The sequence below is a fragment of the Mustelus asterias genome, chromosome 7, assembly GCF_964213995.1.
Source record: "Mustelus asterias chromosome 7, sMusAst1.hap1.1, whole genome shotgun sequence".
Classification (NCBI taxonomy): Eukaryota; Metazoa; Chordata; class Chondrichthyes; order Carcharhiniformes; family Triakidae; genus Mustelus; species Mustelus asterias.
In genome coordinates this window covers 18,846,451-18,865,697 of record NC_135807.1, presented here as the reverse complement: position 1 = coordinate 18,865,697, position 19,247 = coordinate 18,846,451, and the positions used below count along the sequence as shown (strand labels likewise).

The window sequence follows — 19,247 nt, the reverse complement described above, 5'->3', positions numbered from 1 at the left end:
AACCCCTTGCATACACTATCAATGCTTGTGTTCTACTCCCTAGTGCCTGACTAGTCCTGTGTATTCCAGCCAGCCTCTCCTCCCTGCAGCTCTGGCTTGAGGTGCCGAAGCAGAGCTCCGGTGGGCTGCAGTCGCACTAAACCTACCACGAACATGGGATGGAGGGTGAAGGAGGGGTGATGGTGGGTGAAGGAGGAAGGATAGAAGGGTGAAGGAGCAGGGATAGGGGGTGAAAGAGGGGGAATGCGGGGGGGGGGAGGATGGCTACAATCCCAGGGCGGCACGGTGGCACAGCAGTTAGCACTGGTGCCTCACAGCGCCAGGGACCCAGGTTCAATTCCAGCCTTAGGTGACTGTCTGTGTGGAGTCTGCACGTTCTCCCCGTGTCTGCATGGGTTTCCTCCAGGTGCTCCAGTTTGTTCCCACATTTCGAAGATGTGTAGGTTAGGTGGATTGACCACACTAAATTGCCCCTTGGTGTCCAAAAATGTATGCATTAGATGGATTAACCATGGTAAATGTGTAGAGTTCTGGGGATAGGGTGTGGGGAGGGCCTGAATAAGACGCTCTGTCAGAAAATTGGTGCAGACTTGACGAGCTGAGTGGACTCCTCTGCACTGCCGGGATTCTATGATCCTGGTGTCCACCACCTGGAGCAGGGATTTTCAATTCCAATTCCAGCCCTGCCCACGTGGTAGCCACTTCGACTCGCGGTTTCTCAGACTGGGATTCCTAAACGTCAGAGCTATAACTCCATTTGGGCAGCGTGAGCTGGGTCTCCCCATTTATTCCAGACTGACACTCCTCATTGTGCCACATGGGGAATGTAGCTTCAAAGGAGGTGAGTGTTTCCACAGCGCCTGTGTAGAACCCAGGGCTCCAACGCATCAGATAAATCTTCGCCCACTCATCTGTGCTTGGCTGAGAACAGTGATTGATTTATCAGCCATGGGCAAGTTTGCAATGTATGTCCGTACCTGAAACAAAAACAGAAAATGCTGGAAACTCTCAGCAGGTTCGACAGCATCCGTGGAGAGAGAATAGAGCCAACGTTTAAGCTCAGACCTGCTGAGATCTTCCAGCATTTTCTGTTTTTGTTTCAGATTCCAGCGTCTTCACTATTTTGCTTTTACATCTGCACCGGATTGGCAGTGAGGGAGATCGATCAGAGTGTCTGCGTTTTTGGTTCCCCCTGCCAGGGCACAGTATGTTTCATTGTGAATCTGCCCCTACTGCAGTGCATCTTGTAGCTGGTACACCCTGCCACCATTGTGTACTGATGGGTGAATGTTTAAGGCAATGAAGGGAGTACCAATGCATGTTGTCCCCTCCAGTAATGAATAAGAAATGCTCAGATGTAACTCAGAGTCAGACACGGTGATATGCAGCAAGAATGTTGTTGAACACTGTCAGTGCAGGATTGTTAACTGGTTCAGTCAACCTATTTGCAGTGAGCATAACAGTTGCACACACCAATTAAAAATTATTTTGAACAAATTGTGGTAGAAGTCTAAATTGCTCCGATTCTCGCATTATATTTCTTCAGCCTTATGATCATTTCGGCAATTGTTATCGCAGTTTATATTTTAATCAACCTCCTATATAATTCAAATAAGATTTCTTACATAACTGTCACTAATTGTACAAACAACAGGGGACAACTTTATCAAAATGAAATAAAAACATTTTCTTTGTATTGTTTTTCGGGAAATTATAATAAGTGATTTATTTTGAGAGGAAGATTTGGAAATGAATTCTCCTGAGCCCAAGTATTGAATGTAGCTCAGGAAAACAGGCAACAAGGTATTGCTTACTTCAGTGTTTGTGTGACATGAAAGCCTCTGCTTCAGAGTGGTAATCCAAAGTGGGTCACCTTGTCCGAGGAGGACAATCATAAGAGCTCTTCTCACGTAGAGTGGATCTCCACGTGAGGCCAAGATTTGTTCTTCTTCAGGCAAATGGTCAGATGTAGGTATTCAACACCGCCAAGTCAAGTTTCAGGAAAGAACGGTTCAGTTCAGCTAACTAAATGGCTCTGATTCTCACATTATATTTCTTCTTTTTTTCTCCTTATATTTCTAAAATCATGTCTCACAAATTTGATTGAGTTTTTTAGAACATTACAGCGCAGTTCAGGCACTTCGGCCCTCGATGTTGCGCCGACCAGTGAAACCAATCTAAAGCCCATCTAACATACACTATTCCAATATCATCCATATGTTTATCCAATGACCATTTAAATGCCCTTAATGTTGGCGAGGCCACTACTGTTGCAGGCAGGGCATTCCACGCCCTTGCGACTCTCTGAGTGAAGAACCTACCTCAGTCATCTGTCCTATATCTATCACCCCTCAGTTTAAAGCTATGTCCCCTCGTGCTAGCTATCACCATCTGAGGAAAAAGGCTCTCACTATCCACCGTATCTAATCCTCTGATCATCTTGTATGCCTCTATTAAGTCACTTCTTAACCTTCTTCTCTCTAACGAAAACAACCTCAAGTCCCTTAGCCTTTCCTCATAAGACCTTCCCACCATAACAGCCAACACCCTAGTAAATCTCCTCTGCACCCTTTCCAATGCATCCACATCCTTCCTATAATGCGGCGACCAGAACTGTACGCAATACTCCAAGTGCGGCCACACCAGAGTGTTGTACAGCTGCAACATGACCTCCTGGCTCCGAAACTCAATCCCTCTACCAATAAAAGCTAACACTCCGTACACCTTCTTAACAACCCTATCAACCTGGGTGCCAACTTTCAGGGATCTATGCACATGGACACCGAGATCTCTCTGTTCATCCACACTACCAAGTATCTTACCATTAGCCCAGTACTCTGTAATCCTGTTACTCCTTCCAAAGTGAATCACCTCACACTTTTCCCCATTGAACTCCATTTTCCACCGCTCAGCCCAGCTCTGCAGCTCATCTACGTCCCTCTGTAATCTGCAACAACCTTCCGCACTGTCCACAACTCCACCGACTTTAGTGTCATCCACAAATTTACTAACCCATCCTTCTACGCCCTCATCCAGGTCATTTATAAAAATGACAAACAGCAGTGGCCCCAAAACAGATCCTTGCGGTACACCACTAATAACTGAAGGGGTAACCAAGAAGGGAGATGAGGGCAGTGCAGTTGATGTTGCCTACATGGACTTTAGCAAGGCCTTTGACAAGGTACCGCATGGTAGGTCGTTGCATAAGGTTAAATCTCATGGGATCCAGGGTGAGGCAGCTAAATGGATACAAAATTGGCTTGATGACAGAAACCAGAGGGTGGTTGTAGAGGGATGTTTTTCAAACTGGAGGCTGTGACCAGTAGTGTGCCTCAGGGATCGGTGCTGGGTCCACTGTTATTTGTCATTTATATTTATGATTTGGATGAGAGTATAGGAGGCATGGTTAGTAAGTTTGCAGATGACACCAAGATTGGTGGCATAGTGAACAGTGAAGAAGGCTATCTCAGATTGCAGCAGGATCTTGATCAATTGGGCCAGTGGGCTAACTAATGGCAGATGGAGTTTAATTTAGATAAATGCGAGGTGATGCATTTTGGTAGATTGAACCAGGACAGGACTTACTCAGTTAATGATAGGACAGTGGGCAGAGTTACAGAACAAAGAGATCTAGGGGTACATGTTCATAGCTCATTGAAAGTGGAGTCACAGATGGACAGAGTGGTGAAGAAGGCATTCGGCATGCTTGGTTTCATTGGTCAGAACATTGAATACAGGAGTTGGGACTTCTTGTTGAAGTTGTACAAGACATTGGTAAGGCCACATTTGGAATACTGTGTAAAGTTCTGGTCACCCTATTATAGAAAGGATATTATTAAACTAGAAAGTGTGCAGAAAACATTTATGAGAATGCTATCAGGACTTGGTTATTATAAGGAGAGGCTGGCTAGATTGGGACTTTTTTCTCTGGAGCGTAGGAGGCTGGGGGGTGATCTTATAGAGGTCCATAAAATAATGAGGGGCATAGATCAGCGAGATAATCAATAGCTTTTCCCAGAGGTCGGGGAGTCTAGAATTAGAGGACATAGGTTTAAGGTGAGAGGGAAGAGATAAAAAAGGGTCCAGAGGAGCAATTTTGTTGCACAGAGGGTGTTGAGTGTCTGGAACAAGCTGCCAGAGGTAGTAGTAGAGGCGGGTACAATTTTGTCTTTTAAAAAGCATTTAGATAGTTAACATGAGTATGATGGCTATAGAGGGATATGGGCCAAATGCGGGCAATTGGGACTAGCTTAGGGGTTAAAAAAAAAGGGACGGCATGGACAAGTTGGGCTGAAGGGCCTGTTTCCATGCTGCGAACCTCTACGAATCTATGGGCCCTATTTTACCATTTCCATTCTAAGTGCTGAGCGGACTTGAAATTGGGAATGTTTCAGATCCGACTTTTAGACCCGTTCTCAGGTGGCCCCATACACACTCTGCCTGAAAGATTTGCAGCGATTCTGAATCACGCTGCAGAATCTTGTGGGTTGGGGCTTGACGCGCCCGAAACACTCCACATGCGCAGAAAAAGAAAGATAGAGAAACGCTCCCCGGCCGCATTGCTACCGTGCCGGATAATGCCTCCCCCGGTCCCCACAGACACGACCCCACCCCCACAACATTAATGACCCCCTTACCCCCCCACCCCCCGCTACCCAGACTGATTGCAGCCCTCTGCCCCCCTTCCCCCCCCCCACCAATCACACTCAGAGTGGCAGCAGACCCCCCTTCCCTCTCACTGAGCAGAGGCAGAATGGCAGTGGACCACTCCCTGCCTGTCCCTGCCCACTCCCCTGCCTTGCCCCACCGATCTGAGTGGAGCCTTCTGACCCACCTCCCACCCCCGCCCAACACCCCCCCCCCCCCCCACACTGATCTGAGTGGAGCCATCTGACCCACCTCCCCCCGCCGCCCCCGCCGATCTGAGTGGAGCCATCTGACCCACTTCCACCCCCTCCCTCGCCCCCACCGATCTGAATGAAGCCATCTGACCCAGACCCACCCACTAGCCCCGCCCCCCCCCCCCCCCCCCCCGGCCGGTCTGAGTCAGAGAGCCGCCGGAAGCTCTGAACTGACTTCCTCAGAAGCTGGAGTGCCTGAATCGGACCTTTGCGGACCACGTCTGTTTCACGCTGAATCTGGACGGGCGAACGCAGTAGTAAAGGGTGAAGCGCCGGTAAGTTTGGGCGCGCAGCCCATTAAGTCAATTTAAATGTATGCAAATGTATTTAAATTGACATCGCGCCCGTTTCGGGTGTGGTGCTGACGGCGGCCATTTTTGACCCTTGGTAAAGGGGGAACCGGCGCGGTGGCGGGCGCGGATCACGCTACTCGCCTCACGCCCGACTTTACCATGTTTTCGCACCCGAAAACGGGCGCAACTTAATGGTAAAATTGGGCCCTAAGACTCGATAACTACATTACTTCATCTCATGATTAATACCTCACTGAGCAGTTTGGTTGACAGTCTCATAGTAATTATCTTCATCCTAGCGAGCGTGCATACTCGGAAACACTTCAGTGATTGACTTGTGACCATATGCCTTCGAGTGGGTTTTTAAAAATTCCCCTACGGATATATTTTGTCAACCGGGTCAATGGAAATGTAAAACACATGTGTACAAAGCCCAATACATGCTTGAATAGGATTGAGCATTGATCAAGACCATTGCGTTGATGTATTCCCCTCACAACTCTGTTCTTGATGCATGGCATGTTGCAAATGATTATTGTCTGTCACTGTCACTGCAAAGAAATGATTCTGATGCCCTACAGCTAACCATCTCAAAATAAGGCAAGGTTACGATGTTTCAATTCATTTCAACTTGCATTCTGTTTCGCCTTGGTTATGCAGTTGAAAGGAAAATATCTCCGTTATTTGGCAGCTCTTTATAGTTTGATTCTTCATTCTTGTGTGAGCAGAGTTTCAAAAGATATGACTGTATACTAAATGAAGGTGTTTAAAATCAATGTCCATCATGCCTACAACCTTAAGGGTGGCACGGTTGCACAGTGGTTAGCACTGCTGCTTCACAGCGCCAGGGACCCGGGTTTAATTCCTGGCTTGGGTCACTGTCTGTGTGAAGTCTGCGCATTCTCCCCGTGTCTGCGTGGGTTTCCTCCGGGTGTTCCGCTTTCCTCCCACAGTCCGAAAGATGTGCTGGTTAGGTGCATTGGCCATGCTAAATTCTCCCTCAGTGAACCCAAACCGGAGTATGGCGACGAGGGGATTTTTACAGTAACTTCATTGCAGTGTTAATGTAAGCCTACTTTTGACATTAATACTTAAACTTAATAAAACAAAAAACAATAAATCTCAAGTATGAAATGCTGTAATACTTTATCAGTATCAAATCTTTATTGTTCTAGCCCAAGGTCAAGAGAAGGATAGAAGAAGTTCAGAATGTTGGCTTTGACAGAAATATACTTAAAATATAATATAACCAAATGGTATTCACTGGGGTTGAAGTTCACACTAAACCCGATAACTTCCCACCCACCACAACCAATCAAGATGTTGCTGGCTTTCACCCAGTTATTTGTCATCATTAGTTACTTTACGATAACAACAAACCTTTTCTTAACACTCGGTGCGAAATCCATTGTTTTAATCATGTGGAGTTTTTTTTGGCTAAATGATATTGGGGAAAGGAAGGCAGAAAAAGTTTGGACATGTGACTTGGACTTTATGTTAGACATCTGGATTTGTTACATTGGTTAGTCACTGGACTACAACAGGGGAGGGGATGGCTTAGCATTATTCTCACTGGACTAGTTGTTGACCCAGGGTACTGCTCTGGGGTCCCGGGTTTGAATCCCACTACAGCAGATGGTGAAATTTAAATTCAATAAAAAGTCTAATGATGACCATGAAACCATTGACAATTGTAAAAAAAACCCCACCTCATTCACTGACATCCTTTAGGGAAGGAATTCTGATCTGGCCTACATGTGACTCCAGCAACGTGGTCAATTCTTAAATGGCCCCCGAAAGTGAGACACTCAGGAAGGCAATTAGGGATGGGCAACAAATGTTGGCCTTGCTAGCGACGCCCACATCCCATGAAAGGATGAAAATACGTGCTGGCCTGACTAAAGAGCAACGTCATGGGGCAAATGTTCCCATTCCGCCTGCCATGGGAATCGTGGCAGACGAGTGGCGGATCATGGAAAAGTCCGTTGACCTTGGGTGGGATTTTTAAGTTTTGGGGCGAGCGCAAGAGGAAAATCCAATCCCATATGTCATCACCTAGAGTCAAAGAACAAAGAAAATTACAGCACAGGAACAGCCCCTTTGGCCCTCCAAGCCTGCACCGACCATGCTGCCTGACTGAACTAAAACCCCCTACACTTCTGGGGACCATATCCCTCTATTCCCATCCTATTCATGAAAGAACAAAGAACATAGTCATTAGAGTCATAGAGGTTTACAGTATGGAAACGGGCCCTTTGGCCCAACTTGTCCATGCCGCCCAGTTTTTGCCACTAAGCTAGTCCCAATTGCCTGCATTTGGCCCATTTCCCTCTATACCAACCTTACCCATCTCACCTGTGTGAATCCGAGTGATAGAAGGAAGGTCAATGTTTAGAAATTGCCCTGACCAGAGATGTAGATTCTAAAGTAACAGCTGCAAAAGTTTGGATTTAAGCTAGTTTGCAGCATATTTAATATGCTTTCGATTTCCTCCTGATGGTTTGTAGTTACTTTTATCTCCTTCCTCGGATTCAGTTCGAAGGATGCCAGTTGCCACCCCCACCCATTATCTCATTCAGGTGCCCATGATTTACGTGTGAGGTTTGATGGTGAGCGTCAACCGTGGTGGCATCGTCGATATGACAGCTCTGTTTCTTTACCAACTTCCACATGTTTGCTTTCAACAGGGGTGATTTCATATTGATCAGGCCTTTGGGGCTGATTTCTCCACTCTCAAAGAACAAAGAAAATTACAGCAGAGGCCGGTCCTTCAGCCCTCCAAGCCTGCACCGACCAAGCTGCCCGACTTAACTAAAACCCCCTACCCTTCCGGGGACCATATCCCTCTATTCCCATCCTACTCATGTATTTGTCAAGACACCAAGGGCTGAGCATCTGGCCCATATTGCTGCCATGATTGGGATCAGTTGATTTAATACAAGCAAGGGATTGCATCTCTAAACTTACTGTGGCTTATCCTATATAAATAAGTTAATGGTAGGCTTGAACTAAACACCGATAGGTATGTAGCAGTGATGTAAAGTGAATAACCCTGCAATTTGCCTCACTACTTCACTCCAAACCCCTCTCCCCATCAGCTTGGCTGAGAGTAACTGAGGAGGCAAAAAGTGATTCTTTATCAAAGCATGTTAGTCTATGAATGTTTAAAAGTTGGCAGATGAGAATGTTTTGATTAACTGTTTCGCTTCTGAAGAGGAATCGTACGAGTAGAAACATTAAGGGCAGAATTCTCCCAAAGAAATTCTAAGTGTTGAATTTGCAGGAAAACTGGAGTAATTCACGCTGCTTTTTTGAGTAGGAGTTCGCATTGGAATTTCCCACACTCCATGCAATGCTGAGGCCACCAGCGTGAATATCATTACATTTCAGAGACAGGGCCTATTCACCCTGGAGAAGGTGAAAGCAGTGGGCCACTGCGCACGGCCCCGAACTGTGAGCCTCCCGTTTGCTGCCCAGCTTGATTCGGAGCAGACCATGCCAAAACTCCGATGCTGGGGGTGCAAACAGGGTGCGAACGCTTGCGGGAACCCTGCGTATTGCACCCCCCCGTGCGATTCTCCCGGCCTGCTGCGCTAATTTTCCAGCGCAGCGGGATGGGAGAATCGCCTCCTAACTCTGTCTCTCTCTCTCCACAAAGGTGGCCAGGTCTGCTGAGTTTATCCCACATTTTCTGTTCTTTATTTCAGATATCCAGTATTTTGCTTTTATTTTGATTACTGTTATTGTGGTTTTGAAGATTGATTCAGTTTTCCAAACGCGATGGGAAGTTTCCCTCTGTTGGACAAAATCATAAAACCTGGCTCCCTGCCACAGAATTACAGAGGAAGTTGTTCCCCAAAAATGGATATTCTGGAACAATGATGGATGTTCTCTTTCTTTTCAAAAAGATCCCATGCACGGACCGAAGAACATAGACGTCGTGGAGATCAAGTCCAGGCAAATCACAATCCGCTGGGAGCCGTTCGGTTACAATGTGACCCGTTGCCACAGCTTCAACCTTACCGCCCAGTACCGGTACGGGGTGGGCGGTCAAGAACATGTGGGTGAAGAAGTCTGCCAGGAGACTGGGCACATTCAGCCACAATACACCCTCCGTGGCCTGTCACCTTACACTAACGTCAGTGTGAAACTGGTCCTGATGAACTCAGAGGGAAGGAAGGAAAGTGATGAGCTTGTGATCCAGACAGATGAAGACGGTAAGTAACAAATGTTGTATGTTATTGTGGCAATTTGACAGTCAAATACGTGCTGATAGCAATGACTGGCATATTCAAAGTTGGAAATCTAGGGTTCAATTTTAACCTTGCACACTCAGTAACTTAGATTCTGATAGCCTGGGTCGTACTTCCTTTGACCTTAAACTTATGTTCTAAGTCAGGGGCAAAGGCACCAGAACCTTTTTTAAATTGGGTTTCCGATTATGTTCTTGGAGCCCGAGTGCTATTTCAGTTCTGACCTCCTGTTTGCTGCCATTTCCAACATCAGCGCTACAGTTTGGGAGACTATATCCAATCCCCACTCGCGTTGTTTGCCCCTTAGTGTTTCTCAGCTCCAGCCATACAGATTTCACACCGTCGGAGCTAATACCTTTCCTCACTATTGTGTTAATTTCCTCTTTAACCAGCAATGCAATTCTACCGCCTTTTCCTTTCTGTCTGTCCTTCCCAAATACTGAATCCCCCTGGTCATCCTGCAGCCATGTCTCCGTAATCCAGACTATATCATATCCATTTACATCTATTCGTGCCATTAATTCATCCTCAGACCTTGTCTTTTTAACATTTCAGCTGGGATTCTCCCAGCCTGCTGCTCTGCCCGTTTTCCCATCCATTGGTTTTATTTTGGGAGAATCCCGGCCTACTTGCCTCACTCTGACTAGTTTTCACAGTGGCCCTGTTTGATTCTGGCCCTTGATTTCTCTGTCTATTGCTTTTTTTCTTCCCTTACTGTCCATTGTTCTTGTCCTTGATTCCCCCTCTTCTGATTTCTTGCATAGCTTCCCATCCCTCTGCCATTTTAGTTTAAACCCTCCCCAAGCACTTTAGCAAATACCACCCCCTCCCGCCCTCATACTCAGGAAATGACTCCTGGTCCTACCCAGGTGCAACCCATCCAGTTTGTAAAGGTCCCACCTCCCCCCGAACCAGTCCCAATGTTCCAGGAATCTAAAACCCTCCCACTCACACCATCTCTTCAGTCCAAATTCATCCAATTATATCCTGCTATCTCTGCTCTGACTAGCACGTGGCACTGGTAGTAATCCTGAGGTCACTACTTTTGAGGTCCTACTTTTCAGCTTCCTTCCTAGCTCCCTATATTCTGTTTTTAGGACCTCATCCCTTTTATTGCCAATGTCATTTGTACCAATGTGTATCACGGTCACTGGCTGTTCACCCTCCCCCCCTTCAGAATGTCCTGTAACTACACTGAGACATCCTTGACCCGAGCACCAAGGGGGCAACATACCATCCTGGAGTCTCAGTTGCGGCCTCAGAAATACCTATTTATTCCCTTTACAATTGAATCCCCACTATTGCATTCCAGTACTTTCTCCTCCTCTCCTGTGCAACAGAGTCAACCGTGGTGCAATGAATTTGGCTGTTGTTGCTTTCCCCTGAGAGGCCATTCCCCCCAACAGTATTCAAGATGGTATATCTATTTGGGAGGGGAATAGCCACAGGAGATTCCTGCACTGCCTGCCTCGTCCTCTTGCTCTGCCTGGTGGTCACCCATTCCCTTCATGTCTGTGGAGTCTCAGCCTGTGGTGGGACCACCTCTCTCTGTCCCTGCTATCCACGATACTCGCCACCTCGCTGACCATCCGCAATGTCCCCAGATGCTGCTCCAGCTCCAAAGCTCGGGCGGCACGGTAGCACAGTGGTTTGCACTGCTGCGTCACAGTGCCAGGGACCCGGGTTCAATTCCCGGCTTGAGTCACTGTCTGTGTGGAGTTTGCACATTCTCCCCGTGTCTGCGTGGGTTTCCTCCAGGTGCTCCGGTTTCCTCCCACATTCTGAAAGACGTGCTGGTTGGGTGCATTGACCCGAACAGGCGCTGGACTATGGCAACTAGGGGAATTTCACTTCATTGCAGTTTGTGACTAATAAGTAAACTTTTCCAGAAGCTGCAGCTGGAGATACTTCCTGCACACACGTTGGTCCCAGGCACTAGAAATGTTTTTGGCTTCCCACATAGAGCAGGAGGAGCACACCACAGCTTTGAGCTCTCCTGTCATGACTTACCCCATTAAATTAAAACTTTGGAAGGTGTTTAATATCAAATAACATCAATTACTTCTTTCCTGATCCTCATTATGACAGAACATAGCCCTTACAAAGTATAAACAGCAAAAAGACCTTACAAACGATAAGTGCTAAAAGTCGCAATACTTACCAGACTTTCCCCACCATTTACCAGTCAGCTCCCTCGCTTATAGCCTCTACTGCTGCAGTACAGCAAGACCACTCTCTGAAGATTTAATAAGTTAGAACGCAAAGACAAATAGCAGAGATCACCCCTTTCCCCTCTGCATCCAATTCCCACTGTGCTCCAAATGCCTGATATCCGCACTCACTCAAGCTGTGTCTCACTCATGATGTGCTCTCTCCCACAAAGCTTACTGATGCAGTGTGACTGCGATAAAGTACAATGAAATACAATGTAACTGCACTGCATCCTATCGCAGTATATGTGATGGATTACATGGGTCTCTACAAGCTTCGTATATAAGCAGAGATATATTTATTGGCGATCTGAAAAGTGAATTAAAATATAATTCTGGAGCATGTACTTCCACTGCGCAAAGATTTTGAATTTATTTTTACTTCTCTTTAAACAATTTCTATGGGTGGCGCGGTGGCACAGTGGTTAGCACTGCTGCCTCACAGTGCCGGGTTAGATTCTGGCCCTGGGTGACCGTGCAGAGTCTGCATGCTCTCCCTCTGCCTTTGTGTGTTTCCTCCCATTGTCCAAAGATGTGCAGGTTAGGTGGATTGGTCATGCTAAATTGCCCCTTAGTTTGCCTGTGTGTGTGTATGTGTGTGGCTATGCTTGATGTGGTGCAGTGCACCTCAAGTTATAAGCCCCCTAGTGAAAGACGAGTGACCTGTTCCAGGAGTAATTAGTTACAGAAACAGATGAAAGTCTGACCTATGCACAGTCAGACTGAGGAAAGGTTTGGAGAGAGAGAGTGATAAACAATTTCTATCCAGGTCCTCTCAGACTACACTATTTCAGGGCGGACATGTCAGGGCAATGGTATATTCCACAAGTGACAGGCTGCACTCCTGTGCCTAAAAAACTGTCTGTTTGTTATTAACTCCACTGACCCCTGGCAGCAGGTTTTAAAATTCTAGCCTGTTCAGAATTGCAGGATGATTTTTTTTGAGGTGAGATAACGATCTGGTAGATTCAATCATAACTTTCAAAAGGGAATTGGAAAGGTACTCGAAAACGAAAAAAAAAACACTTGCAGAGCTACCGGGGAAGAGCAGGGGCGGGGGATTAATTGGATAGGTCTTTGAAAGAGCCAGCGCAGGCCAGGCATGGTGAGCCACATGGCTCCCCCTTCTGCGCTATATAATTCAATAATAAAAGGGTGAATCTTGCCTAGCTCGTTTGACGAGAGTAAGAATTGGCGATTCTGTCTCTGTTGGAAAGGAAACTTTGGCCGATTCACTTCTGGTCCCTGAGTCTCTCTCTGATCTGCAGAACTTTGTGAGATTTACACAATCATGTGGTATGAAAATGCAACAACAGCAGCAACATATAATTATTGCAAACACAGCATGCTAAAACGCATGATCATTGATTTGATTTATTATTGTCACATGCATTGGGGTACAGTGAAAAGTATTGTTTCTTGCACACCATACAGACAAAGCATACCGTTCATCGAGTACATAGGGGAGCAGGAAAGGAGAGGATGCAGAATGTAGTGTTACAGGCATGGCTAGGAGGTAGAGAAAGATCAGCTTAATATATTGTGGGACCACTCGTCCCAAGGTAGAGAAAGATCAACTTAATGCAGGGTAGGGCCATTCAAAAGTCTGATGGCAGCAGGGCAGAAGCGGTTCCTGAGTCGGTTGGTGCGTGACCTCAGACTTTGTATCTCCATCGAACGTTTTGTTTAGCTCCCTTTAGTAAGAGCACTGATTTGAAAGTAACCGCTGACCTGATTACTATCCCCACCGGGAGCCCCAGGTGTACATCACTTACCCGAAGGCAGGACAGAAGGAGGCCATTCGGTCCATCGGGTCTGCACCAACCACAATCCCACCCAGGCCCTATTCCTGTAACCCCACATATTTACCCTGCTAATCCCCCGACGCTAGGGACAATCTAACATGGCCAATCCATCTAACCCGCGCATCTTTGGACTGTGGGAGGAAACCGGAGCACCCGGAGAAAACCCACGCAGACACGGGGAGAATGTGCAGACTCCACACAGACGGTGACCCCAGAGCTGGGAATCGAACCCGGGTCCCTGGTGTTGTGAGGCAGCAGTGCTAACCGCTGCGCCACCGTGCTGCCCCCAAGATGGAAAATGTACTTAGTGAGCGTCAGATCAACTATGACCTTGTTAAATGGTGGAGTAGGCTCGAAGGGCTGAATGGACAACTCCTGCTCCTATTTCTTATGGTCTTAAGTTGGCAGACAGACGTCAGCAGACAGACCTTGGCAGCACCCGTGCCAGATTCTTCCAGGGATCAGGAAAGCAGGAAGTGCCCACCCTTTCTTAGGCATTGTTTTAGGAGGGTAGAGCCTGCACCATAACAGGCTATCCTGCAATGGCTAGAGGTGATGAAACTAGGTCCTTTCCCCTTCCCGACGTACTCCAGTTGAAGTCACGCCAGGACTGCTGGACGCCAAGTCCTCCTTCGTCAGGGGACTGACTGGCCCTTCTGGGCAGCTCCTGGATTTTCTGCTCTCTATCCATGTATGTTATTTGGAAGTCGGGTTAGATAACCGTCTGCAAACAGGCGCTTTTTAAATGCAAATATGGCATTTCTTTTTGGCCCTCAGCTAATATTCAGCCATTGCCATTAGATGGTGTTTTGATCGCTGAATCACTTTTCCTTGCGCGGTCTGATGGTAGATATAAAAATCACGTTTATGCAGTTTTCTCATCACCAACCACTGTTGCTGATGCTCGGGTGGCACGGTGGCACAGTGGTTAGCACTGCTACCTCACAGCACCAGGGACTTGGGTTCGATTCCCGGCTTGGGTCACTCCCTGTGTGGAGTTTGCACGTTCTCCCCGTGTCTGCGTGGGTTTCGTCCAGGTGCTCCGGTTTCCTCCCACTGTCCAAACATGCGCAGGTTAGGTTGCTTGACCATACTAAATTGCCCCCTAGTGTCCCAGGATGCATAGGTTAGAAGAATTAGCGGGGTAAATATGCGGGGTTACAGGGGTGGGACCTGGATGGGATTGTTGTTGGTTCAGACTCGATGGACCGAATGGCCTCCTTCTGCACTGTGAGGAATCTATGATTCTCTCTGTTAGACAGCTTGTCCCTGTCAGCTTCCCTTTGGAAATAGCCCCATTATTCTGTTAATCCCAGAGGATTCTGCTTCATTTCCCATAATTGTATAGCGATAAATTGTGAAGGGCTTTTGGCCCTGAAGTTACTTTGAGCATTGCTTGCCTCCATAACGCAATTCCTTTTCAGCCTGAGGGCAGTTGGATCACCAGCTGCTTTCAGGACATTGCGTTTGCCAATATCTCCTTCCAAGAGGTTACATGCAGTACATGTTCTCCACGTAATCCTCAAATTATATTTTAAGGAAATCAGACCATAATAGTATAACTCAAAACTATGTAAACTATTGGCTTTCTCCTGCCTTTCATTGACTCAAGAGAAATCCACAGTAACTTCAAACAAACATTTTAACTTTAGTAATTACTTGTAGACTCAGGATGGCGGCTTCCACTGACAGCCGTTCCCCCTGAGCTTTGCTTCAGCAATTAAGTTTAAATCAGAATTATTGAATGATGCAGTGCAAAGGGAGGCTGCTTTTTTTACACTTGTCCATGGGATGTGGACGTCACTGGCTGAGTCAGCATTTGTTGCCCATCCCTAATTGCCCTTGAACTGAGAGTCTTGCAGAGGGCATTTCGGAGTCACCCACATTGCTGTGAGTCTGGGAGTGACGCGTAGGCCAGACCAGATAAGGTCAGCAGATTTCCATCCCCAAAAGACATTAGTGAACCGGATGAGTTTTTAGAATAATTGACAATGGTTTCATGGCTATCATTAGAATTTTATTCTAGGTTTTTATTGAATTCAAATTTCACCATCTGCCATGGTGGGATTCGAACCCACGTCCCCAGAGCATTACCCTGGGTCTCTGGATTACTCGTCCAGTGGCAATACCACAACACCACCACATCCCCAAATAGAGCTTATCATGCCTGTGCCAGCTCCTGGGTTGAGATATCCAACTCGTTTCACTCCTCCACTCTCTCTCCCAAGCCCTTAAAATATTTATCCAATTCCCCTTTGAAGATTTGCACTGAGCCTGCTTCAACCATTCCTTCAGCCAGTACCTTCCAGATCACAACAACTCGCCACGCAAGAAGTGTTTCCGCGTATTACCTCTGGTTCCATTTCTCCTCACCTTAAAACTGTGAGCTCTGGTTGCCTATCGTTCTATCACTGGAAGCGGTTTCGTGTTATTTATTCCACCTGAACTAATCATGATTTTGAACTTATCTATGAAACCTCCTTTTAATCTTCTTAACCTTCTCCATGTAACCTAAGTCCCTCATCCCTGATATAATTTTATTAAACCTGTTTTGCACCCTCACGAAGGCCTTGACATCCTTACGAAAGTATGGTGCCAAGAATTGAACACAGCATTCCGACTGAGTAAGATACTGAGTAAACAATGTACTCTCGCGGTTTGCCATGACTTCCTTTATTTAAATTCTCTGGCACGATTGATAAAGCTGAGGATCTCATCTAATTTTTTGATTGCCTTCGAAATTTGAAATCATTGAATCTTGCATCACAGAGTGAGCCATTTGGCCCACCTTCCCATTCTTATCCAATTTGGTCTCACACCTCACCCTCAAAGATTTGGGTGCCCATACCTCTGGTTCTTTCCACACTCACACTTCCCTTTAAAGCAGTACTATTTCATTTATATTGCCTCTGCTATATGTCTACCTCCTTTCACCAGTCTGATTATATCCTCCATATCCACAGGGGTGGTACAGTGGCACAGTGGTTAGCACTGCTGCCTCACGGCACCAAGGATCCGGGTTCGATTCCGGCCTTGGATGACTGTCTGCGTGGAGTTTGCACATTCTCCCCGTGTCTGCGTGGGCTTCCTCCGGGTGCTCCGGTTTCCTCCCATAGTTCAAAGATGTGCGCGTCAGGTTGATTGGCCATGCTAAATTGCACCTTAGTGTCAGGAGGATTAGCAGGGTAAAAACATGGGGTTACGGGTATAGGGCCTGGGTGGGCTTGTTGTCGGTGCAAGCTTGATAGGCCGAATGGCCTCCTTCTGCACTGTAGGGATTCCACGGGGATTCTATGATTCTTGAAGCCTGTTACTATTCTCATTTCTTGCTACATTTCCAAGTTTCAAATCACCTGCAAACTTTGAAATTTTGTCCTTTCTACTCAAGTCCAACCATTAATATATATCAAAAACAGCCGTGATCCTTATACCATCCTCTGGGGACGATACTGCATACATCTCTCCAGTCTGAAAAACAACCATTTGCCACCGCTTTGCGATCCCTGTTACTTAGTCAATTTTGTCTCCATCCTGTCATTAATCCTTTAATCCCATGAGCTTCCATTTTGCTAACAAGTTACTTGGTCAATTAAAATGGCTTCTGCAGTTGGTCCAGATCTGACTCCATCAGGGGAATCGCAATGCACGAGCTCTCAATAGGCACGCCTGCTTCCTCTGGGTTAGAAAGAAAGAAAAAGGTCATTTTTTAAGAGGAACAAAAGCTGGAAATGTTTATGTCCAAAATTTATCAATCCTTTTCAAGGAGAAACCTCAAGTAAATTGACTTTTATCTGGGCTGAGGAAGTAGCCCATAACTCTCTTGTGAATGTCAGTCATGAGTTATCTCGCCGAGGTTGTGGTCTTTTCGTGCTTTTCCTTTGTGAAGGTTTGTGTCTGTGTTCCTGAGCAATCGGCTATGCTATTAAGTACCTTGTGGATGCTAAGGTTACGACAGCGTACTCTGCGGTTTGACCTGCCAGTCACATTGAATGCAGATTACACACCATTACATGCCATTAGGGACACGAAGCCACTGTGTCCCTGTCTTGCAAATAGAGAAAAAAAATTATTACTGTATTCTTTCTTTGACTCTTTCTTTATGTCTGCCCATTAGTGCCTGGGGCAATCCCCATTGACTCCGTGCAAGGAAGCACCTTCGAGGAGAAGTTATATCTACAGTGGAAGGAGCCAATGGAAACATTTGGTATTATTACACTTTATGAGGTAAAAATGTATAATATCTTTTATGGTCGCATAATCTTTCCGTTCTATTTTTCACACACAGAGTGAAAAACATTGTGCTTAGACATTTCGGTCTTGATTCCCACAACCATAACAATGCAATTGAGGCGGCCATTATGAAACAATATCAAAATATTTATATGTTCTTTTAATTTTGTTCCGGATTTTGTTGTGTGCATGATGCAGGACAGGAATCCTTCAGAAATGAACAATCTGCTCTTTTTTACTGTGAAATTTTCACCTCTTTAGAAGATGCCAACTCTTGTTGAAGATTAATTATTTCTTTTCATGGGTACTTGTGCCCCTTGGTACCTTGGTGAGTGGCCATCCTTTGTGTGGGAGATTAGATAAACAATGTTGGCAAGCTATTATCCAGAGGTAGTTAAAGTGCCACAGCGCAGCCCAGTCACATTCTCCCTGACATCCACACATACACTTTCCAGCAGGGGGCCGTTGGCTAATGATCAGGTACAGGAACACAGGCTGACTTATCTTCCTGCACCGACTCGAGGAAATTGTAATTGCCCGCCTCTGAAGGGAGTCTGCACACTTAATTGTTTTGTCTAGTAAGAAAGAAAATAAAGGGGGGAAACAATAACAGGGCTGCATTTCACTCCACTGGGCAGCATGGTGGCACAGTGGTTAGCATTGCTGCCTCACAGTGCCAGGGGACCCGGGTTCGATTCCCGGTTTGGGTCATTGTCTGTGTGGAGTTTGCACATTCTCCCCGTGCCTGCGTGGGTTTCCTCCGGGTGCTCCGGTTTCCTCCCACAGTCCGAAAGACGTGTTGGTTAGATGTATTGGTCATGGCAAATTCTCCCTCAGTGTACCCGAACAGGTGCCAGAGTGTGGCGACCAGGGGATTTTCACAGTGACTTCATTGGTTAATGTAAGCCTACTTGTGACACGAATAAAAATAAAATAAAGCCGATAGTGAGATTTCCGTGCCCTGAACCTGTTGATCAGCTGATTAATAGGTTTGGGACGAGATCTTCTGGCTCTTCCCGCCGCTGGGACCTTCTGGTCCTGTTGACGGCGCACCCCCGTCATGGGTTTCCCGGCGGCATGGGGTGGATTCAATGGGAAATCCCACTGGCAGCGGCAGGACTAGACGATCCCGCCACTCTCCAACAGTGGTTCGCCTCCCACCACCGAGAAACATGCCGCTGTGATTAACATTTTGAGGCTTCTTCTATGTGCTTGTACATGCTTGCTCTTATACTCCAGAGAGCTATGGATACTCAGTCATTCAGTACATTCCATCTCGCTGTTGATAGATCTTTAGGTTTGAAGGGAATTGTTTAAGAAGGTAAAGGATCAGCCACAATCTTGAAAGGCATGGAGAAGGCTCAAAGGGCCAAACTGCAGCTTCTATTTCTTACATTCTTGTTGCCTTGCTCTCTCAGATCCTCCCATCTGGTAGGGAGTCTGAAACTAGAGGGTATAGGTTTAAGGTGAGAGGGGAGAGATACAAAAGGGTCCAGAGGGACCCTCAGAGGGTGGTGAGTGTCTGGAACAAGCTGCCAGAAGCACTAGTAGAGGC

General features: G+C 46.5%; 1 protein-coding gene across 5 annotated transcripts in view; it reads left to right on the top strand.

Annotated features, from left to right (window-relative positions):
- LOC144495597 (receptor-type tyrosine-protein phosphatase mu-like) overlaps positions 1-19,247 on the top strand; it is an 896,407-nt gene that overhangs the window by 534,620 nt on the left and 342,540 nt on the right. For all 5 annotated transcript variants that reach the window (XM_078215746.1, XM_078215745.1, XM_078215744.1 and 2 more), the window contains exons 8-9: positions 9,103-9,411; positions 17,577-17,686. In XM_078215746.1, coding sequence (XP_078071872.1) covers positions 9,103-9,411; positions 17,577-17,686 — 419 coding nt within the window. The remainder of the gene's footprint in view (positions 1-9,102; positions 9,412-17,576; positions 17,687-19,247) is intronic.